The sequence below is a fragment of the Phocoena phocoena genome, chromosome 7, assembly GCF_963924675.1.
Source record: "Phocoena phocoena chromosome 7, mPhoPho1.1, whole genome shotgun sequence".
Classification (NCBI taxonomy): Eukaryota; Metazoa; Chordata; class Mammalia; order Artiodactyla; family Phocoenidae; genus Phocoena; species Phocoena phocoena.
The window spans coordinates 28254528-28279527 of NC_089225.1; the positions used below are offsets into that span (position 1 = coordinate 28254528).

General features: G+C 35.7%; 1 protein-coding gene across 1 annotated transcript in view; it reads left to right on the forward strand.

Annotated features, from left to right (window-relative positions):
• Window positions 1-25000, forward strand: part of ARHGAP15 (Rho GTPase activating protein 15) — a 630092-nt gene that overhangs the window by 27933 nt on the left and 577159 nt on the right. The window contains exon 2 of the mRNA XM_065880510.1: window positions 1040-1218. Within this exon, the coding sequence (XP_065736582.1) occupies window positions 1054-1218 (165 nt within the window). The 5' untranslated portion in view covers window positions 1040-1053. The remainder of the gene's footprint in view (window positions 1-1039; window positions 1219-25000) is intronic.

Here is a 25000-nt window from a genome sequence, read left to right on the forward strand (position 1 = left end):
CCCACGTGCCTAGGCTAGCTATGAAATGTCTATATGGGTGAGACACAGAGAGGACACTCAGGCTAGAAGAGGGTCTGTTTCTAGAAGCTTTGAAGCTATATTTGCATTGCAAATATCCTATTTAAAAAGAGTAGATGTATTCATTTGAGGAACTCGTGGGGAGGAGCAGCTGAAAAGGATTATGGATTTGGGAAGCAACTAAAAGCCCTCCTGGTCCACCCACCCAATTTATTTCCTTTGTTTTCTTTTTCTGAATTATTGTTTTCTCACAGCCGCTCCTTTAAAATTTGCCCACACTGGATTTTCCTACCTGAATCAGACTCCTTCCATTAAAATAAATATAAATAAATAAATAGTGTCGATGTGCTGATTTTCTGTTTCTTCATAGTCTTCATAAATATTATATCCAACTAAGCTACTAAATCTAGTTCAGTTGGCAGATGGCAGTGGACAAAGGAATTTTAATTTTTCCCTGTGGATATTGCAAGTGGGGGTGGTGACTGGGACTCTGCACCATGCTAATGAGGCCAAGCCGACATATTTGATAGTCAATGGGACCAGCTTGCTTTCCTCCAATTTTATACACTTAAATTTGACCTTATTCACAGGGGTTTTTTGTTCACCAAAAAAGGCTGCTGGTGGTAGTGTCTGGAGGTGGGTTGGGATGGGGTGGGTGATAGATCAAAGACGTTATGAATGAAAAGAGCATATACCCGGAAGATGCAATATCATTTCTATATAAGGGAGACCATATCATATTGCCATTAGGAGTTCCTTAATCGAATTAAGAAACTACACAGAATTTGAGTGTGCTATCTATGAATTGAAATCCTCTGGCACGTATACAGTACCATCAGAATACAGAGGTCCAATTGATAAAAGCACTACAAAGTAACTACCTTCTTCTTCACCACTCAAAGAGGCGGAGACTTTATTTCATTTTTGTACTTTAATGATGTATAAGGATATGCACTCCACCAGGAGTTTTTCATGGAAAAGCATATACTTAGAATAATATAATGCTTTTATATTTCATCAGGATAACATTGTAATATGCAGAAGTCTACAAATTCTGATACCTCTGTGGAAACACTGAATCCCACCCGCCAAGGCACTGGAGCTGTGCAAATGAGAATCAAAAATGCCAACAGCCACCACAGCAGGCTGAGCCAAAGTAAATCCATGATCCTCACCGATGTTGGGAAGGTCACTGAACCTGTAAGTCAAATACCACAAGTTCCCTGATATATAGAATTTTGTAAAAGGAGGGAAAAAAAAGCTAATTAGCCTTGTTTTATTTGTTTTCCTAATGTGCATGAGAAAACTGTTTTTGTAATGCATTTTATCTTGCCTACTTATAGTCATAATTATATCCCCAGTTGCAAGAGAAGAGCTGGGCTTAATCCAGAGTGATAAAGTGGATTTGGAGCTAGACTGAAGAGCACCTTTGACTCATTTTAAGGGCCTCCACTATCATGCTTCAGTGTCGTAAAAATAATGAGGTTATGCTAGCATGTGGTGTTTGTACTTCCAAATACAGTACATCACTTTGAAAAGCCAGAGGCTAAAATTAGCTAAGAATAAACTGAGAAAAAAATCTTTTAAAAAAGTGAAAATCTCTTCCTTAAAATCTCCCAACAATATATGATATTGGAAATTACAATTTGATTTGGAATGAGCTTGAACAGTTGAAATGGTGTGGAGATTTAAGGTTTGGAGAGGAAGCCATTTTGTCTCCATAATGTGTCATTAGGAAGATTTGAAATAAAATAGTTAGAGATGAACTCTACTGCCAGTTGTGTCCCTGCCCCTGCACACATCCTGAGCCACTAAACACACTGATTGCAATGAGTCTCCTCTGGTTAATTTTCTTCCATAATGGTGGTAACTTGCAGCTGAGGCCATAGGATGTTAGAAAATTATTTATGCAATGTTAGCCACTCTTTTGGACCCCGGATCTATTTTGTTTCTCACAGTGAGAGCAAGAGCAAGAAATAGGTTAGCTGGGGACAGGCTGTGAGTCCCAGTCACCCTGCAGTAACATGTGAGCTATTAATTGAGTGTTCTGTTAATATCATAGGGGCCTATGAAATATTCAGCTCCCTAACTGAGTTATTAAATGAGATCAACTTGCTGAGTAGCATGTTACCGATTATATTTATTCGCTGTTTTTCACTCGAATTTCAAGTGCAAAATTAACCCACAACGATCTCAGGAGCCTGAGAAATGTATGGTTTTAATCATCCTTTCTTCAGGTATTATAGACAAATTTAGCATGAGGAAGCCAGTGATTATATTTTGAAAGCGAGAAACATATCCCTAGTTAAGGTACTGAGAGATGCATTTTTTTTTCCTTTATTTTCTCATTTAAAAGTATTATCTGCTGGGAGGCACAACACGGCCAGCCTGACTTGGCGTTGAAACCTGCTAAAACGTTCCTCAACCATGAACTTGAGACAATGGTTAGAGTAAATTATTGGAATCTCTATAATGTATTATCAGTAAGAACTGTACCTTTGGAAAAGTTTAAAAGTTAAGTATATTTAATGATGCCTAACATATTTTATTGGCTGTGTTTAACAAAAGGCACTATGCCGCAGTTGTTTTTGACAAGCATGAAAACATCACAGCATGAGACTGCAAAAGGAATTATGGAGAGAAATTACAAGTGATCCATCTCTCAATGAATTATCCACCTCAATAGCCCGCAGAACTCAGCTACCAATTAACACCTACTTTATTACATGTTGGGATGTACTTAATAACTTTCATGTGTTTATGCACTATTACCTTGACTGATGCCTCTTGTACAATTAGGCATAATTGGCATATCAATATGCAAAAGTTAAAAGGATTAACCCTCTTAAAACTAATGAGCATTTCTGTATCCAGCTGCTAAATGAGACAAAATTAGCATTTTTCACTTTTGGGCAGGATTTTATCATGCAGTTTCTCATTGTTGATATTACCTTGTTACATAACTTTAGTTTGGGCGGTTATATGCTGGACTGCTGGAGAATCAGAGTTTTCCAAAGTTAAATTAGCTATAATTATCCCAGCTTTTGTTTCCGCATTCTTAGCCTCGGCAATATGTATTCCTCGATAAGGAACAAAAATAAAAGTTACTTTTGGTTATGTGTGCTTGGTGCATAATTATATAAAAGGGGTATTTTAGTGAGGATATGTCATTTCACCGAGAAAACTTGGCTCAGAGATACTGTATTGAAAGCTTGCCATGGCACTAATTTTCTTTCTGTCTCAGTTCTTTTCATCTCTTTTTTTCCATGCACAATTTTCTGACTAGATACTGACAGAATGTAAAGTATTTTGGCATATTTATTCAAACAAGCCTGTTAAAGATATCTGCTCAAGCTAAACTAAGAACTTGATTTTTCAGAAGTTGGAGGTTGGGGTAAGGTCAAAGGGGGAGATTTTGAACTTAGGAGAAGTGGGAGGAAATGCACACTAAAAATGTGTGCACAAGTTCACATGTGGTATGGCTTGCTGTAACAGAGATACATTTAATCTGTACAGAAAAAAATTGAGTACTTAGAGACTATATATGTATTATGCATCCTATTTAATATATATGGCATATATATACTACTTGTCACTTGCATATCAATTCTACAAATCTAATATGGACTTATCAGAGTATATAATAACACAAAAATCTGGTATTACACATTTCCATGATTTCACTTATTACAAAAACATGATACAAATATTCTAGGGTCAAATCAATTGTATAATTTTGTCATTAATTCATAAAGACCTCTTAAAATTTTGCTTAATTAAAAATGTTAATATGACTGTGAACTCAGAACACAATATAAAATTCTCCTATACATGTCATAAGAGCCTGTATACTTGGTATCTTAAATCGAGGAGTATTTTGCAATGCCAATATAAACATTTATTCTACCCTAAGCTGTGCAAACACAGGTGAATTTACTTGTTGAATTAAAAGTTTTGATTGCCTAAGTGCTGCAGGGAAGCATTCCAGTAAAACAGGTATCAATACTCCATTAGTATTTTATTGGTGGCATGCATCATTTTCTTTAAACACCAAACAATCATTTTTACGTGGTTCATAAGATCAATGCCTTTTCAAAATTCAGAGGCCACTTTGCTTTCTAAGAAATGCTGGAGAGGGGGGAAATTTGGACATCTAATGACATGGTTAGTAAGAAAATTGCGTATCTGTGAGAGCCATCTGGAGACCTTCATTTGGTGGGGAGGGAGCGCTCTTTGGTCTCAGTGATTTGTTGTCTCACCCTGAGCATTGGAGTGAGACCTCTTAAAGGTGGACTTCTGATTTACCTGAATGTGCTAAACACAGAAGCAGAAGGCTTAGTGAACGTAAATGGGGGCAAGTAAAGTGTGCCTCTTTAAGGGCTAAAAAGGCTAATGTGCAATCCAGCAAAGAGCTAATGCAAAAGGTTTAATGTGGCTTTGATGTTATTTATAAGAGAGATGCCCAGCCTCCTAGACAGTTTGAAAATAGGTATTAATGAAGAGTTTAAATAGCCCAAGTCAGGAAACTGCAGACATAGGATTTGCAGGCAGGAGTAGTTCCGGCATTTAATACTGGTGTCTTAAGAAGCAACGTGTATGAATATTCACCATTTCCATCTTGTAAACCCTGCAGAAGTGCATCACTCCATTCATAGCCATCATGGACAGGGAAATATTTTTTTTAATTAGTGTTCAGATGAAGACTTAGGTCAAGCCATTCCTAAACATTAACATACAAGACTCCTTGTGCTTCTCTTAACATACAGCGTTCCTTCATTTTTCTTTTTAATATATTATAAGGAAAAAGAGGAAACAATTTTCCTTTGTTTCTTACTTCTGTGATTTTAGGATACTTGCCAAAGTTGTGGCTAGCTAAAAAGGCAGACATAAAAATTGCTACTAAAAATATAAGCCTTCTGTTTAGCAGAGATTTTGAGAAATATTATGAGGCTGTAGGACTTGTCCATGTTTACTTCAAATCAAGCTTATAGATAGGTTTGAGGCTTTGTTTGTATAAATTGTCCTGAAGTGGATCCTGATATTTAATTAAAATGACACTAAATCACATTGAATTGATAAGACTTGGCATCTCAAACAAAGGTAATTGCCCGTATTGGTTTTATACAAAAATAGCGCTGCTTGGAAAATGTGCAGCCAACACAGACTGTCAACTCCATTTATAGATCAATATGTGAAAATCATTGATCAGGCAGGCATGTATAACAGTAACACTTTGCATTTATTTGTTGTTTTTATACCACATTAAGGCTTACAGGATTATAGGCTTCCTAAATATTTTGACTTCCTCATAAATATATGATCTGTTGAATGTTAATTAAATGAGAGTCTGCAGCCATCTCTAAAATTGTTTTTAGTTTGATGATTTCCTTTTATTGCTGTGGATCGTATGATCTGAAAATGGATTAGTTTCCTTCTGCATAAAGATTATTAAAGCCTTAATGTGTCCTATTTAGTGTAAGATGTGGCTGCCTTTTTGCTTTGAAAAATATAGATACAGACAATTATTTTTCTCTTAGCGAGTGGCTGATCTCTTTTTATTAACTGGGCATTCTCAGAGCTCAGGGTGGAATTATTTCCTGACATAGTTTGCACACTCTGTAGATAACGGGTCTTCTTGATTTTTTCCTGATAGAATTTGTTTTCTTTCTTTTCTTTTTATCTAGCTCTGTAGTACAGGCATCTGATCAAACATTATGTAGAAAATAAACTCATCACCTCAATTAAATTCTAGACACACACATATAATTTGAATTCTATTTTTCTGATTCAAGAACAAGCCTTATGAACTGTTCTTATACACTGCATCCTACAGTTAAATCTTTCTTATCTCATCAGTGTAAGGACAGTGTTTTGTTCCTAATCTTTATTGGACTATTGTGGATGACATTTGTAAGCCATTTTGGTTTATAAGGAAAAGCTGGAGGACAGTGGAGTCAGACTCTCCATAGATCCAAACCTCAGATATGACTACGAAATAATGTGTCTTCCACTGCAATTTTCTCTGCCACTGAGAGGTCAATTTTGTTGAGAAATCTTTTTATATCCTCTATATACATTAGGAGTACTGCTTTCAAGACAATACTTGGTTTTATATATGATATTAAAACAATAATAAAAGAAACAAGATTTCAGAAATAGAAAAAAAAAATCATGAAATCCAAGGGTTAGCTAAGGTAACCAGTCTGCTGTAAAGCAGAAGAAAATGTTTATTTAGCTAGATTTTTGACTTTTAAATAAAATGCCCTGGGGTGGGAGGGAGGAAAGAAGAATAAAAGAACACTAGAGATTTCTTTCCTTGTCCTTGCAGTCCCATGTCATCTCATGCTGTGAAAATCTTTAACTCTGTTTACCAAGCACAAATTGGACTTGCCAAATGTTCAGGAAGTTTTCATTGACAGTGTAGAGTCTGTACTTCAAAGAATGAGCTGGGGCTCTTAAGTTCACGTTCGTGGTTGCATCGTTTCCATTTTAACTTGAGCATAGCTAAATTTGTTTATAATCTCCTACTGATTGAACATGGCGCTGAATGTACATGAGATACATTTTTTTTACTTTAGTCCTCTGATTACTAATTTGAATCCAAAACTCTAACCTTGTTAGCATCTGGACTTATTTCCATAATAACAACCCCTTCAGAACCTACAAAGTAATGAATAATTGACAACAAATGAAATGTTTTGATAGTTGTCGGCACAAAGCATGTTTAATGTTTTGTGTTGCTTCCTAGCTAATTATGTAGATGACACATTTGTCAGACCTTGACTGCCATTAGAAACGTGTTTCCAGAGGGGAGAAAAACAGGCTATTCATAGAGTAATTAACTAGAATGCTCAATGACCTGTGAGAGATTCAAATCGCTGCCAGTTCAGACATTGTTTTGTTACAGAAGCAGAGGGGTAATTAAAATTCCAAATTACAGTCCTATGATGGAGCATTTGTTTGTTGACAGTATACTCTTACTCTAGTTTGTTAATTCTTTTTAAAATTGCTTCTAATCCATTTTATAGCTTTAGGAGTTCCTTCTTTGAATTTACTGACAACTAATATTATGGTAAATTGTACTTCAGTGGAGTACTGCCTTCCTCACAGTTTCAAGGGAGCACAAGGTGGGTGGGATAAAAATAGCTCCTTCCCTAAACTGACATATCAGGTGCTGTCAGTGGGAATGCCACTAAAGTGTAATGTCTTGTTAAATACTGTGTTTCCTTTTCTGTATTAGGGGAAAATGTCCTGGCAGAAAATACAGAGATTAAAAAGGAAAGCAACCATGAACATCTAAAAAGGAGGAAAAAAACTCATCTCCCAACAAGAAATGATTGATTAAGGTGTTCTATTAAACAAGGAGGAAGGGAGAGGAGTTAGGGCTGAGGATGATTTGGGGAATGTGTTGAGTTCAATGCAGAAGATGCAGCAGTCTGTAGGAAGGCTCTCATGGATCAGTCAAAAAAGGGCGTTTTTGCAGCAGTACCTTCCATATCAGGTCAATAACAAACTGTAGGATAACGGGTATCATGCATGAATTTTTTCAAGGCATTATTGGCATAGTTTACAAATCTGGAAGGCCAACATAGTCTAAAAAATTCAGCTCAAGAGAAATATTTATTCAGGTTGCTGAAAGTGAGAACATAGTTTTATTAAAAAGATCTGACAGAAGTCGCACGGTATTTGATGCAGGCGAGCTGACAGAGGCATCCAGTGAGCGTTGATTATCCCGAAGTCACTGTCAGCTAGGATTGATTTTCACTTTCTCCGTTTATGTAACAGTTCCTGTAATACAGCTGACCCCGAATCATGTTACCTTGTCATTTCTCTGCATGGATCAAGAAGAGATGAGCTGAAAATAGCTAGACACTGACCTTGAACTTGCCAGAAAAGTGAGAAGTGACAGTGGGGTTTTTCTGTAGTAGTGTACAAAGATTAAGGCGAACTGTTCCTCTGTTGAGTTCACTGTAGCAGCACAAGGGGGCAGAGCAGTACTAGAGATTACAGGTAAAATAGATTCTGCAGCAGCATGTAAAGGCTCTGAAATACCGAGTTGAGCCAGAGGTCTCATTTTTACGTCTTAGTGTAGACATAAAGGAGAATTACTGATGAATCAAAATCTTGGGTCCCCTGATGTTCATAATCAGTAATCTAAAAGTGTACATTCTAATTAAAAAGAGGTTACCTAATACACTGTGTGGCAGCAGCTATGCTTTTCCACTAAGTTATTTGCAGCATCTCTTATTTAATTTATATAATACTCTTCACACTTAAAATAAGTTAGTCACTTAGAACCATAGTCACTATTATTATGAGGGTTTTATGGCAAATTCCTAAGGTAATATGTGTCATTTAAGGTACAATTGTATCAGAAGCTGAGAACAGTCTTTTTATACTATTAAGTATCAAAACCCCCAAATTAAAATTGGGCAGTGTTATATGTTGATGTACATGCACAGAAAGGTAAAATGCAAGATGGTAAATAATATTTGCCATTTGATTTACGTTTTTCTATACCTTGTACATTTTCCCACCTTAATACTTGCCTCAGTTTTCAAACATTTCCTTTAATAGATCATCACTATAACCTTGATTAATCTAAAACACAGTATGTTGAACATTGTCCTTTGATTGCTAGCACTTAGTTAAGCTAAGTCATTGTTTTACTGATGCAGAATGTTTCTTATAAATGACACTCAAAGAACTTGCCAAGTGAAGCAGAGAACTGAAGCAGGTTGAGAAACAAGAAGAAACACTGACTTGATTATCCCCTAGGCTGTAAGTGCCTTATGAAATGGCAAAATAGCATCTTTGCATGTGTGATGGCACAATAACATTGCAAACCTCTACAGAAACAAGATCCTTTCTTGCATATAGTGGATTCTTTCTGTGTGTGTGTGTGTGTGTGTGTAAATAAACACACGTATCTATTATACATATATAAAAATACAGTAAATATATATATACACACAAATGCATATATACATCTTTCACTTCAGAGTGAGAGAGATATGTATATAATATTTATATATTTGAGATTATTTTTGTATTCTATAAAAAATAGCCACCTACATATAGTTACGAGCTGAAATATCAAGATTGCTTCAATACTCTTCTTCCCATAGATTTAATTCAGGACAGACAATGTTAAGATCTGAGAAATAAGTCGAATTCCAGTATGTTTCAAGGATGGAATAAGTAGGAGATCATTTGGTTCCTAGAAATGAGGTTGAAAATATTCAGAATAACTATGTCATCACAGAAATCTATGGTACCTAGTTTTTGGCCTCACATGGAAGAAGATAGCTTGTGCTGTTGGAGCATAAGTCCCCCAGTGTAGGTTGTGATGTGTGTGTATGTGTGTAGGAGGGATGGGGATAGGGTAAATTTATAGTTACAAAATTGGTGTGTCTAAAGCTGGTGTCTTTGAAGGCAATCCTGAGGGACAGTCGCTTTCCTTTAGAGTCACACATCTACTTTGCATTCTTGCTCCTCAGGCTGTGCAGAAGACCTCTTGTGTGCCCTCTCCCAGGTGGTAGGAAACACATGCCTAAATGGTTGATTAGCTTCTGCTTCTGAGGTCAAGGCAGACATAAAGGTGTTGGCTGCTAAAACACATCCCCAGAGTTGTCATTCCCCCTCCCTTCGGTGTGTAAGGCTTTTAATAAGGGACTTTAGTCCCTCATATGTTCAGATTCAGTTTATTGTTACCATCTGTTTAATTACCCTCTCAGGTTCGTGTTGGGAAGCATGAAACTATTTTATTCAGCCTTTGAATCTCTGTGTTCCTAAAGAGATGTGGGTAAAGTACATGTCAGTTTTCAAAGAGCATATTAAAAACTGATAAGCAGAACCATCTCTAAACAATACCATGTAACAAAAAGGCATTTTTTATATGTTAATGCATGTTGCAAGTAATTAGCAAATGTACAGCGATGTGGCACTTTCTCCCAGAAATGATGCCATCTTCTTTATGCGCAATCTCACATGCTTCTCCTTTTAGGTGATGGATTTTTGATTCCCATTCACTTCCAATGCACTGGCAGTATGTTTATTGAGGAAGAGATACGGGATTTGAGTTGTAACAGAATGTATGGTTGTCATATGTCAAGCAAGTTTAAGGATATGCTAAAATGAGAGATAAATCATATGCTCCAAAAATGAGGATAGACTCTTTGGGGAAGGTGAGAAACCCAGAGGAAGTTCAGTTACTTTATTCTTTCTCCTCTTCCTCCTCTACCTCATTTTTATTATTTCATTCCATTCTTTTTTTTTTTTTTTCTGGAGAGGCACCAGCATGTTGTTTCTGGTGGCCACTGTAGTCACCATGATATGATGCGTTTTTCCACATGTAAATTCCTTTGATAAAATTAAACTGGCTGACACAGACCTCACACTCATTTATATCCAAATTATTTTATATATCAGCATTTGGGTGACATAAAACATAACATAAAGTGAAACAAAGCCAAATTCTGGTGTTTAAGTATCAAAATGTTGTAGAGGTCTGGCTTTGAAAACCAAAAGGAAATAAATCAGGTGATTATACTTACTAAATAAAAAAGAAAATGTTTACTAATGTTTCATATTTACTTATCCCTGAGGAGGTGATTTCAATAAGTGATTTTATTCCTGAGATTCCAAGATATCCGATTAATAATGTGTTTGAAAATGTCCAGAAGTGGTAGTCTTGTTTTTATGTGAGTGCCCTTCCACAATACCATAAACACAAACGACCATGGTACTGTTGTTTTTTTTTTAATCCCTTCATGAAGAAACCAGTGCTGTTCTTGCCTCATAATCTTATATTATTTCTATGGAGAAGGAGGAATAGTGATGACACTAACTTTCCTCCACTACTTTTGGACACCTGACCTGCTTTCTTTCCCACAGGGTAAAAGGAAGCTGCAGTCTTTGTATTCCCAATGAGAAGGGACATGTGTCTCCTTGCATTGAATTGTCTTAGATCATATCATGTAGCACAAAGTGACCCAACATAGGAAGACAGGAAAACAAAGTGACAGTTTTGTTTGCTCAAATATAAACACCAACATCAAAACATGGGGGCAAATCCTAGAGTCCCACTGCCAGATCACAGGAATTAAATAGCAAGAGCTGATATTCTGTACTTAGATAAAATGAGTAGTCTATAATCAAGGAGTAGTCTATAGTCAGCAGGGAAAGGATAATGAATAAATAAGCTTAGCTCAGGTTAGACAAAGTGAGTGTAACTGCTACTCTTAAAATCCATGAGAAAGTTAATCTGGCTGATACTTGATAATATATCACCCACTGTGGTCTTACCTATTGATCATAGCCTGACAGTGGGTAACATTTCATGGCAACTTCCTCTTTTACCATGAATTATTGACAGTATTAATGCCAATAACACATGATCAAATAGACAGGAAAGAAGTTTACATTCCTGGATGTGCTATCTTTAACCTCCATGCTTTTAATATCATCGTTTAAAAAAAAAGAAAAAGAAAAGAAAGAGAGAAAGAAAGACATTTTCTTTCTTGTCTTGAAATTACCAATGAATAAGATTTTGCTGTCACACAGATTATTAATTTGATATCTTTATAATTCTCATCTACAACACATTTTGGATAATAAAGCCCTAAATATAAGGGAACATTATAATTGTTATTTTTATCCTGGCATCCTCAGTCTTATGTAACAAAAATCCTAGAGAATGTTACTCTAATAGTGTGTCCTGAGGTCCCTGCATTAATAATTTCCAGCTCACGGAGTTGTCATCCTCCCAACCCACTAAGAGTCCCCAGACTGAAAAGTGGGTGAGCAGGTCAACTACTTTCATCCATTCATTCATTAGTCCATTCTTTTATTCATTTGGAAGACATTTACTAGCACCTACTGTATGTCAGAGACTGCGTTGAAACCTGGGTACGCAAAACAGAAAGGTTCTCTGTCCTCTTGGAGTTTACATTCTGGTGAGGTAGAATCATTATCATGGGATCGCCCAGGCTCAGCCTGTTTGCTTCCTAGATGTCATCATGGTCACCACCAGCTCCTTCTCATTCTCAGTACTGGTACTAGCATCATGTACCTTACATTTTGTCAGAAACATTATACGCAGTGTTTAAAATTGACCTGTGAAATAAGAGACCTTCACTGTCTCTTCCTGTAGACGCATTTCTGTGGGTTGTAAATCTCAAACAAGACTTTTTTTAAAATTTGAAATTGTGGAACTCCCGCCTGATTTTAGCCTACTTTAAACTCTCTGTAGCATACTTTAGCAGACCTATTTCCTATGTCTTTTTTCCTTTGGCAAACACAAGTTATTAGAGTACTTTTTTTTGGTAATAAATCAAGGTGCAAGTATTCTCAACTGGTTAAATTTATAATGCCATTTTTGTTCATTACCCATTCTTATTCCCTCATCCTTAATCTTCAAAAACTTATCATAAATATTTAACTGGAGTAGTTGAAATAATAATTTTTATGAATACAAATTAAAATGTTAGTGTGTATACTTGACATCTAGGGCTGTTTATGCTTTCAACAGGAAAACTGAATACAGACCCAATTTAGACTTTTACAGAGCATTCAAAATTTTCACCAAGTTCTTGACTTTTAAACATTTTTTATGATGATATTTGCTGATTATCTGGCTGAACGTTGTCCTCCAAGTACCCATGATTTGTGAAATTTTGGGGGGTTGATCATGGAAGGAATGATTTAATTTACACACCCACCTAAGTAGTCCCTATCATTAGTGTTATCCTCATCTATTTAAGAGGAGCATGCTATCATAGTCCTTAAGACACATTGCCGACTATGACGCTAATACGCTCCTACACGGAAGCAAAGATCAGAGAGCATAGTCTCAGTTGGCAGTATGAGCTATTTTGAGCTTTATTCTATTCAGGAAAAAAAAGAAAGGAAAAAAATGTTTTGAAGAATAATTTCTTCAAATTGCATAGACAAACTAGGGTCAAAATACAGTAATATCCAGGTTTTGAAATAAGCCAATCAGTTGACCAGTTTAAAGACTTAGCTCTACCTAAAGCAAGGCGATTCTTAGGTATTTCCGAATAGAGGCATATCTCCCTTTATTGCGCTTCATTTTATTTCACTTCACAGATATTGCGCTTTTTTTTTTTTTTTTTTTTTGCAAATTGAAAGTTTGTGGCAACATTGAGTTCAGCAAATTGGTGCAGTTTTACCAAGAGCATTCGCTCATTTCGTGTCTGTCACCTTTTGGTAATTCTCATGATATTTCAGAATTTTTCATTATAATTATATTTGTTATGGTGATCTGTGATCAGTGATCTTTGATGTTACTATTGTAATTATTTTGGCATTTTTTAGAAATAAAGTATTTTTTAATTAAGATATGTACTTCTTTAGACATAATGCTATTGCACACATAATAGACTACAGTATAGTGTAAACATAACTTTTATTTGCACTGGAAACCAAAACATTTGTGTGACTAGCTTTATTGTGATATTAGCTTTTTTGCAGTGGTCTGGAATAGTACCTGCAATGTCTCCAAAGTATGCCTGCACTTGATCATGCACAAAACAGTTTCTATCGAGACTTCATAGTTTCTTATTTCTCTAATGTGTGCATAATTGGACAGCAGTCTTGCTATGAGAATGGACAAGGAAACCCAGACTAGATCCTGGATGCATTAAAGAGAACTGTTTTACACCTTTTGACTGTCAATCTGAGCTTCTCTCCACTCATGTTGACCTTTACAGTTCTGAAATCCCCACCTGCTGCCTGACTGTTTAGCTGAAACCAATCTTGAAAGATCTATGCTTTCCAAGATCACAAACATGTACCTAGAACTCTTATAGCTTCCTTTTACCTATGCTTCAAGGATTTGTTTAGGGACAATATTGATTTCATATATACTAGTGACAAGAGGCTAATAGTCTAAAGCAGAGGTCACAAACAAGTGGATGACCCAATTTTGCCCATAGGTATTTTTTATTTGGGATGGTGTTTTTAAAATTTTGACTTTGAAAGACTTTAGTTGGAGTAGCAGTATCTTCATCAACTTATGCTACCTGCTTGGCCCTGAAGATATTTCAGCTTGTAATCTTAGAGTTATTTCAGTGACTGACTATTTAGAATTGAGAACATAATGTGGCAAGTCAGAAGATGACAACTGTTAGTTATCAATTTGAGAATTTAGAAGATGACAATTGTTAGTCATACATTTGGAAATGTAGTCTCTACCACATTTCACTGAGAGTGTGAAAACATTCTGTTATATAGCTAAATATGAATTTTCTTATTCAGATTTTTTCACTTGGGATTAATTTCAATTTTAAACTCTTACATTATTATAAATTAACAAACAACTTGCTACCTTTTAGACAACACTAAAAGATAACTGTGATTATCTATGCAGATAGTGTTTTCTTGTCACTAAGTTATAAATATTCTGTTTATTCTGATTTATCTATGATTTAACTTTTGTGGGTTTTGTTAAATATTTCTGGAAGCTTGATGATAAGCTGCCTTGTATTTAAGTGAAGCAGTGCACTTCTCAATATTTTAAAAAAGAATCACACCAGGCCCTTAGAAATGAGAAATGATGCTATCTGACAGTTCACAATATTATGCAAAATTTAAATCAATTCAGATTTGACTAGTCATCTTATCTTTTACTTTATCTTATCTTTTACATCGTATCATTTACTTTACATTTTTACTAATTAAAGTTAATTTGAAGACTATTAAACTTCGTTAGAATTTTTATATCTTTTTCAATTGACAGGTAACATCCCATAAAAAATGAAACACACAAAAAAATGAACTCCACAAACAGTCTCAACACAGCTCCTTATAGCCAAAAGTTCTTTTTCTGGAGCATTGGCTTTACCAAGTCAGAAGCTGTGTGCCTTTGTGGAGAGAAGATAGGGTCATATAAGGAAGGGAAAAGCTCCTTTAAAACAAAGATCAAAGGGCTCTCAGAGATCTCTAGACTTGCATCTTGCATGCTGAATCCAACCTAAAGATGTGTTTTGCCTGGTCCAGTTTCCTTCTTGTTTTTTAATTGAGCTGACGTTTTAACATTGTGACCTTTCACAAGAATTTGTATATGTGACACATCTCAAAATATCAGAAATTCTGGCATCAAAGGGCTGGCTCCCCAAAGAGCAGGCAATAACCAGCTAAAGGTAAATAGATGTTGCCCTGTCTAGATGGGGCAAGTGACCTCTAGTTCACAGCATTCAAACCAGTTCCCCTTCACTGGATCCTGTTACTTACCTGACATTTGAGTTGGCAATGTCAGCTTTAGCATATCTATTCCAACCTTCTTTAAATGCCCACTAAGGTTCAAAAAGAAGCTGTGTTATCATTCAAGTAACTGCAAAACTCATGTTTGCATTGAATGTAACTTTTCTAAGTTGCCTCTTCTAGGTGGGAATAAGGTTTGGAAATAGGAAGAAAGAGTTCATTTATGTACTGTGGTGGTTATTTACATAAATGAAACTTTGGAAAACTTGATCCTCTGCTGATTCCCAGAGACACTAATTAGTGCCCCTGTGGCACACAAATCTCCAATGACAAATCAAAGATTCAATCATGGGGAGATGTGGCAAGTCTCTGTCCCTGAAGTGGTCCCTCCAGGTTCAGTCAGAACTGTCAGGGCAAGTGTCATACAGAGGTTGTAATGTTCTCATTTGTTTAGTTATGAGTTTGGTACATGTTCAGTATTTTGACCAGTAACATTTGACTCTAGCCAGGATTAGAATTATTTTAGGCAGTGTAAATCAAGTGTAAATCATCCCCTCAAGCACATCTGCATGATGGTTACCTTCAAAGTGCTTTGCCACTTCATGGAAGCAAATAGGAGTGTGGTGATTATAAACATGAGCTAGTGCTGAGCAGACCTGGGAGGAAACCCTGACTCTGTCACTTACTTACTGTGTTACTTTGGGCAAATTTCTTTTTTATTTATTTATTTATTTATTTATTTATCTTCTCTTCATTTTTTTGGCTGCGTCGGGTCTAAGTTGAGGCACACGGGATCTTCATTGAGGCATGTGAGATCTTTCATTGTGGCACGGGCTTCTCTCTAATTGTGGCGTGCAGGTTTTCTCTCTCTAACTGTGGCACATGGGCTACAGGGTGCATGGGCTCAGCAGTTGTGGCATGCGGGCTTAGTTGCCCTGCGGCATGTGGGATTTTAGTTCCCCAACCAGGGATCGAACCCGTGTCCCCTGCATTGGAAGGCAGATTCTTTACCACTGGACCACCAGGGAAGTCCCCTGGGCAGATTTCTTGATGGTTTGGGGGCTTCCTCTCCACAATTTTAAATGAATATAAAAGTATCGGTTACCTATAGACTGATGAGAATTAAAGAAGGTAATGTATATAAAGTGCTAAGTATGATACCTGGGTACATAAGAAGTATTCAAAAATTGTAGAAAATCACTGTTATAATCATGCCACTCATTTGAATAAGGTTCTACAGACCTGGCTCTGTAGCTTTGAACTTCCCTGTGGGCCCCTCTGCCATTTGACCAACACCTTTCAGCAAAGTTGTTCCAATACTCACCTGTATTCTGAAACATTTTGATTCAACTATCTTGAACTCTTACTCAACCTATTCTTGATTTCTTTAAGCTTTTAATTCTTAGACAAATATTTTCTGATATCTGATACTGTTTTTACAATACGTTAACGCCTGCCAGCTTCCATCCTCAGCTAAGACCAGAGTTAGCTCTTAAGTTACAGTAATACAAATGTTTTCCATTTGGGGGCGTCCACTATGTACATGGCACTGTGCTAAGTGCTGTCACAAAGAAGACTTGATTAAAGCCTCACACCAAAAAATAAGTGATGGAACTGAGACTTGACTCCAAGGATGACTGATACCAAAGCCCAAGCTCTGGCTATTCTGAGCCACAGTCAGTATTATAGCTCCTAAGCCCTGAAACCCTGCCCTGCTATAGACTCCATGGTGACACTCTGCTATGTTCAACATGGCCCACAGAAACAGTGGGAAGCAGTTATACATTCTCTTTTTATGCCAATTAAAATTCTGTTCAACTTTAAAGAATGAATTAAAGCTCAATCTCCTACACAATAGTTTCTCAACTGGCTTTTCCCTCTTCTGAACTCCAATAGCAATTATTCATTTGATGAATTATATAACTTTTTATTATGTACAGCTTTAGTGTATTTCTCTATGTTTTATTTTGAAAATTTATTACCCTTAATTATTATTGTTCAATTTTTTGTATTTTCCTATTATATATCCCCTACTAATGTGAAAACTCCTAAAAGTCAGATATCATGCCAAACCTCAACTGAACCTGACTGAAAGTGAGCATTTAGTATTTTTTTAAAAATTTAAAGTACTTTTAAGAAGTTTAAAATAGTATATGGCTAGTAACATCTAACGATATCTCTTCTATTTTCTGACTAGAACATCTCTGTAACAAAAATGTATAATTTTTATCTGTACAAGAATAAGAAAAAATTAGAATCTAGGGATATCTCATACTATAAAAATAAAGAAGCTGAATTGAGAGCAGGAAAACCCCAACAGTCCATCTATGTTTCTAATCATGGACAGTGAATTCATCATTCCATCCACTGAGTCCGAAATAGGTAGCTTATCTCTTTGAGTGCCTGCCTTGTAATTCAGAAATGATGGCATGTGTGCCAACCACAAACTAGGCAAGAATCCCTGTACTGAGCAGGTGTTGTTTTATGAAACAACCAGAATTCTGTTGCTCTTTATCCTTTCCCCACCTTTTTATATCCACTCAGAGATTAAAACTCCCAGAAAACACCATTGTAGAGATAGTAGGGGACTGGCAGTGGGATAAGGCGTCGTTGGAATTATAGTAACCACAAGTGTATTGCTAAAGGTAGAGCTAGAATTACCATGAGCACCAGTAGAAGGGTGGGCTGGGATTTAATTTTATATATACATATATATGTAAAATTATATTTAATTATGTATATATACATAATTAGTATATAATTATACACTACATATAATAATATATTATTAGTATATAGTATATAATTATATATAATTAGTATTTAATTATATACAAATATAATTAAATAATATATATAATTAGTCCAATACATCAGAGAACAAGGCAGGGAAAGCTAAAGATGTTCCCACCTGTATCTAGCAGCACTATACTAGGCAGTCTTGTTGACTAAAACTGTGATGGAGAGTGGTGGTTACCAAACTGCTCTCAAGCTGTATCTAACTCCAAGAAAGGAATTCAGCCACCCATCTGGATAATGAATTCAGTCCAGAAATAGTCACATGACCTTCATAGCCATTACAGATTGCATTTGGTCCCATGGGACAGAAAAATGGACATATTGGCTTAAATAACTAATGGGCTTATTTTTGTGTGTAACAACAAGGCAGAGGTAATAGCTACCAGGCAGTTGTAGTGCTTGGCTAAGAAAAATGTCAAAGACTCAGGTTTCTTCCAGTCAGCCTCTTTAGAATGCAGTTTATTTCCTATTGCTGATCTTCTCATGGCCAGCAGATGGCTGCTTTACCTTTAGCATTTCAAGTGCATTCCAAGCAGGAAAGAAGACTAGCTAAGGGCAAAAGACCTGTGCAAGCTGAACCTGCTGTCTTTTAAATAGCTTCCACAGAAGGTCCATTCAATGATTCTACTTATATCTTGTTCAAAACTGTATTACATTTTCACATTTAGCTTCAAGGAAGACTGTGTTATGTAATTTTTGATCAGGAGACTTCCCTGCCGCAAACAAAATAATATCAGATAGAGATAAGGCTAATAAAAGATCAGAGTTAAAGGACAGAGTGGATTAAGAGTGAGGTGGGAGTGGGAACATTCCTTAGATCATACAGGGCTTTGTAGTCTACTAAAATGAGTTTAGATTTTATTGTCTGATGCACAGAGGACACTGAAATATTTTAAGCAGATGAGTCTCCCTGCTTGGTGGAGAATAGGTTAAGAGAGGAAGAAAGAAAATGGGAGTGCTATTGAGTTCAAACTATTCTTGACCCAATAAATCATGGTAACTTGTACTAGATTGGTTGAGTGGAGATAGATGGAAGAAAACAATTAACATTTTAAGCATAGAATTGAAAAGACTTGCAGACAATTGAATGTAGGTGGAAAGGAAGTGGGGAGGTTTCCAGGTATTTAGATAGAGAAAGTGGATTGATAATAGTGCCAATCACTGAGATGGGAAGAACAGAGAATGGACAGATTTGACAATGTGAGTTATCAAGTGGTCAGATTTGGTTACGGATAGTTTGAGATTTCCAATGACACATCAAAGTCAAAGTGTCCAGGTGACAATGAATTATGTGGGTTTGGAGCTCAGAGAGTAGGCATGACCAGGAGATATAATTTTGATGCCAAGAACCAGCCGATGATATTTAATGCCACATATATAACCAAGAGTCCATCGGAATAAAGCGTAGGCACAAAGGAGTGTTTAAACCTGCAGCGTAAGCCTGCAAAGAAGTTGAAGGAGTGACTGGAAAAGTGGGCGTGAGCCAAGAGATGTCAATGAGTTTCAAGAAATAAATGGTGCCTGAGAATATTCAAATAAAAAAATATATATTTCACTTAAGTACCTGTAGATTCAGTTTCTTTGAGTGAAAAATTACTTCATAGGAATTGGAAATGAGGCAAAACTAGTGACTCTAAGTGTTGGTATTATGATCTAAAGATACAATTAAAAACAGATGTTGTTTGTTTCATGTATAAGTATTTTAGACATCGTTTATAGTCATTTATGAATATGCATGCATATATAAGTACTATTTATCTATCTACATTTGAATGTATGCTCTGATAAAATCTAAGCAATATTAGGTATCTTTATATGTTTCAAATATTATTTTTCTTTTCCTGGTAGAGGAAAACTCAAAATTTATTTTGCACTTTTAACTTTCCCGTAAAAGAATATTATCTTGGTTCTTCCAACATCACAAGGAATAGGAAAAAGTCAAAATGTCTGGAAAATAACTGGTTTCAACATGTAAAACAAATGTTCAAAGATAGAATCAAAGGGCAAACATCAAGGTAAAGATAAAGAAATAAACTACACAGAGATAATAAAGATAATCCACAAAACTAAAAAAAACCCTGCAACTCTAATTTTATCTTGAGTAAATTGAATGGATATTTTTGAGCTTTGTTTTTCATTTACAGTTTGCCCCAGGATAAAATGATAAGCTCTATTAATCAGAAAAGGTTAATGGTGTATTATTTCTCTGGTAGATTGATAACAGTTTCTGGACCAAGTTGTTTGTAACTTCTGTCCAAGTGGACTATTGTACCCTAGCAGCAAATCATATGAAAATGTCAACCATGTGTTTGATTTTACCCACTTACAGAAAAAAATCCCTCAAGGAACATTATAAGATAATAGAATGTGTAAAATTAATCGTTTTTCAAGGGGTCTTTTCCAATTTTATTCTCCTTGGTTGAATTCCCTTCCCAATTTGGCCCTCAGATATGCATTTTCTTATTGGAAGATGTGTTTGTGGCAAGGGTACTAGAGCCCACTTTGAGTCAACTTACATTTATCAAACAATTCCCTCTCACCCAAAAATTCCCAGAGTAGTCACTACTAGCAATTCTCCTTTATTTGTACTCTCCGTTTGTACCTGGTGGATTCTATATTATATTAATTCGTAAAACCAGCTCTGCCAGACTCCCTATGGTTACAGTTATTAAGGCTGGAACTGAAATGATATCTCTCATATTGATCTTCAACCAGAAGTTCTTGTCCCGAAGCTTTTGTTTCCCATTAAGACGCTAATGATCGCCTCCACCAAATGAGCAGCTTAATAGTCACAAAAAGCTGAATGAAAAGACTTTGATCATCACCTTTGAGAGCTCTATATTTCAATCTCTCTCCTGTCCATAACTGGCAAACACTAACAGAGCTTTCAATTAAAAAACAAACAGACAAAATGCTTTAAAGAAACTTTTTTTTTTTAACAAAAATCATCTCCTTTTTTTGTTTGTTTTTGCCAAGTAGTTGTAGCTCTACAGGCTCTGTTTGCTTTCCAGGTCATACACAGACTGTTTGCCTATGGATTATTTTTAATATTCTAATTTTTAACAATGTTTCATTTTCTTTCTATAAGAACTGAGATGTTATAAATCCAGTTAAAATGATAGAAATTAGGAAGCACTTTAGAGTGTCTATTTGATTTATTTATTAAGAGAATTGGTACAGATTAGTCAGTGTAGTCTCCCCCATATCTGGAGGGACAGAGGAACTACTTGATGGTTCTTTCATATTCACATCTCCTCCTGGAAAAAGTAGAATAATGACTCTATAATGAAGCTCTTATGCAAACATAGTGTATCCTGAAAAAATATTAATGATATTTTTGTAATTGATCAAATGGAAAAAAATCTCTTTAGGTATTAATTAGACATATTAACGTTATTCACTCCACTGCTAAAAAATAACAACACTATGGAGGGTTTTCATATCCAAGTTTTAAATCAGTCTCATATTGTAGACTTTTAATTTTCCCTAGGAACCTGCAGATGCATAATTTAAAAATGTACACTCTGTAGTGGTGGACTTATGGATACATAGAAAGAAAACTAGAGAGGGTTAAAAAACATCAAGCCTGAAATTTTATGGGTCATTAGCTCTTCAGTGCATCTCATGGGCTCCTAAACCAATGAACCGAAAGCCTTGGGAAGCCTAGCCTGACCCGAGTGGAAGAAATGAGGAAGAACACAAGTATTAACAGTGCTCAATGCTATTAAAATATTCACAGAAGACTAATTTGAAAATGTATTAACCACATAGTAAGTTAAGGCCCATCACAGATCAAAAGCTAAGTTTTGGGACAGGAAACAATTGTTGAAAGTAATTGGCTGATACTGAGAGGAAAGACTGGAGGAGAGAAGGCTGGGATGGAAAATGACCTGATAGCCTTTTAAGACCTGTGGATGGTAGAGGTCCCTGTGATAATGATCTGCTTCCCTTGGTATTTCTTCCTTTAGGAGACACATGCCTGAAACGTGGAAGCTCTGATGTCTCCATTATCCCCACCATTTTTATTGTCAACCACAGATCTTGGGGTGAATAATGATTTCTAAAGTCATCTTCAGAAGCCACTATAATTCTTTTACTCCTCAGCCTTCTTTTTTTTTTTTTTAACATCTTTATTGGAGTATAATTGCTTTACAATGGTGTGTTAGTTTCTGCTTCATAACAAAGTGAATCAGTTATACATATGTTCCCATATCTCTTCCCTCTTGCATCTCCCTCAGCCTTCTTCCTTGAACTTAGAAATTAGTACAATATTTTCAGGGAGGCCTCTCTAACTACTGCAAACCTCCAGTATCTCCAGTGCTATGAAAAATGGTCATCTTGAAAACCCAACCTAATAGCAGATGTAGTTTCAATAAAAGAAGAAAAAGTCAAATTCAAGTCATAGAATCATATCTATTTGAATAATAATAATATGTGTACAATACCTTAATGAAATTATTATTTTATAATACATTAAAAATAAAATACACGTTACTATCTAGAGGGAACTTTTTTTATTGTTGGCAAATTTCAAGGGAATCACTACACTGTCAAGCTTGAGCACAACTGAGTTCCTATATTTTGAAAGGTGCTTCTATATTACCAACCAATCATGCGAGAAAGCGAGATGACCTCATTCCTTAACCAAAACACTTCAGGATGCTTTTGTCACACAATTATAAAGATTCACAAAGATTATTTTATATTGATGGAAAATAAGCAAACAATGATATAGGAAACTTTACTATTATTCATCTATACAATAATACATTTTCTCAAAGTTTTATTTGCAACTTTCAAAAACAATTATGGAAATTACTCAGTAAGAAAATAAATCTACTGCTTTGTTAATTTATCTGTTTCACATCATTCAAGAGTAGAGTGGAATTGATATTTATATGCAGAAGCCAAGCAATTAATAAATTAATCATTATATTTCCAAAATGACCGTGGGCTTTGGGCAGCTGGTTAAAATTATTAGATAATAGCAGAGGAAATCACTTAATATTAAATAGTGAAAAACAACTAACAAATCGGAGAATCTATGTAAAAATCATCTTGTACTGGTCAATTCTTTTGTTTTCAAATGTAGAAACCCAATTTAAATTAGTTTAACTAGAAAAAAATGTATTGGTTCTCATAGCATGTATTAGTTATCTATCATTGTGTTATTTACCATCCCCAAATGTTTATGTAACTTATAAATCTTCAATATGGTCAGGACTCACTAGGGACTGCTCATTGCATTGGCTGGGGCAGCTCAACTCAGGACTGGAGGACTTACTTCCAAGATGGCTCACTCACATGGCTGGAAAATCAATGCTGCTGTCTCCTAGAAGCCTAACTAGAGCTGAGGATTGGGGGGTTAAGGGGACTCTATTTCCTTCCACATGGGCCTTCCATGGCCTGTTTCAGCTTCTGTGTGGCACATGACTAGTTTCTAAGTGTTAGTGTCTCAAGAGAACCAGATGGAAGGTATATGACTTTTTATGTACTGATTTTAGAAGTCATTATAGTGTCACTTTTGTGGTAGTAACAGACCCCCTAATTTAAGAGAAACCAATATACAGATTCTTAATGGAAGGGGTGTCAATGTAATGTTGTAAGAAGAACATGTGGCATGGCAGATCTTGTGGACACCTTGGAAAACAAAATCTGCCACATAATCAAAATTTAGAAACATTCTATCCTCTACCTCTGCCCCTTGCCCCTCTAAATACTAGCTTCTTTTCCCCCTGTGACAGATAATCTTTTCTCAAGAAAGTGGGTAAGATGAGAGCTAGCAGTCCACATGCATAGGGAGATCTCTTGCAGAAGAAAAAGTCCTTCCCCATCAGTTTGAGCAAGAAGAATCCCAGGCAAAGACTTGGCTTTGTTTTGGTTATGGAGCCATTCTTAGACCAATGACTGGTCACCTTGGATGGGAACTTAAAAGACAAGAACTGAAAGGCAAGCTTATAATTTGGACAGTACCCACCAGGATGATTTCATTGGATTAGGAAAGGCTGTCCCCAGTCTCACCAAAGAGGGAGTGCATTCAAGACAGATAACATAAAGAATATTCACTATAAGATTTGATAACAGGAAGAGACTTTGCATTTTTCTACCTTTTACTTTCAATTGTATATTCATTTGCTCATTCATTCATATATATGTGCATGTAGATCTGACAGGCAGTGTTCTACATCAGTGATTGTCAAAGGGTGATCTAGAGATTCCTGTGGGTTCCTTGCCTTTCAGGAGATCCCAGAGGTCAAATCCATTTTCATAATAATTCTAAAATATTATTTATATTTACAAAAAATATAATTGAATTCCTCTCTCTCACTGCATTTTTCTTTGTTTTGGGAAACAGTTATTTTCATAAATATATGGGATTTATGTTAATAAGCAAAGGATTTATTATTCCTATGTATAAATTGATTACTACATAAATATTTTTAAAAATTACTCAGTTTAAGTTCCTAATGTGATAAATATTGTTAGATATGTCCCACATTGACAAAGTCTTTAAAGAACTTAAAATTTTTTAAGAGTGTAAAGTCCTCTGAAAAATGTGGAGAACCTCTGTCTAAGTCGAGAATCTGGCATCCAAGAAAGCAGACTAAGCCTCTGCTCCAGAGCATGGTAGAGATACTAACCTACTTTGAATAGGATTCCAAGATTTATCATGCTGCAATGTACCTGTCTATCTAATTGTCAGTCTCCTCCCTAAGACTAAAAGTTCTTAGGGGATAAGGATTTTGTATTGTTTTCAGAAAAGAAATATGATAAAAAATGATAGCTATTGTTTTTACAAAGAGAACTACAAATCAGCCCTCAGTTTTATGCATTTATGAACCCCATTAAGGGATGAAATCTCTCTTTCATACTGATTTACTCTAAAGGTGGCAAAAAAAATGAAATTGAGAAGTTACCAATTAGTTTGAAAGTTCTCATTAAAATTTTCAATTTATCA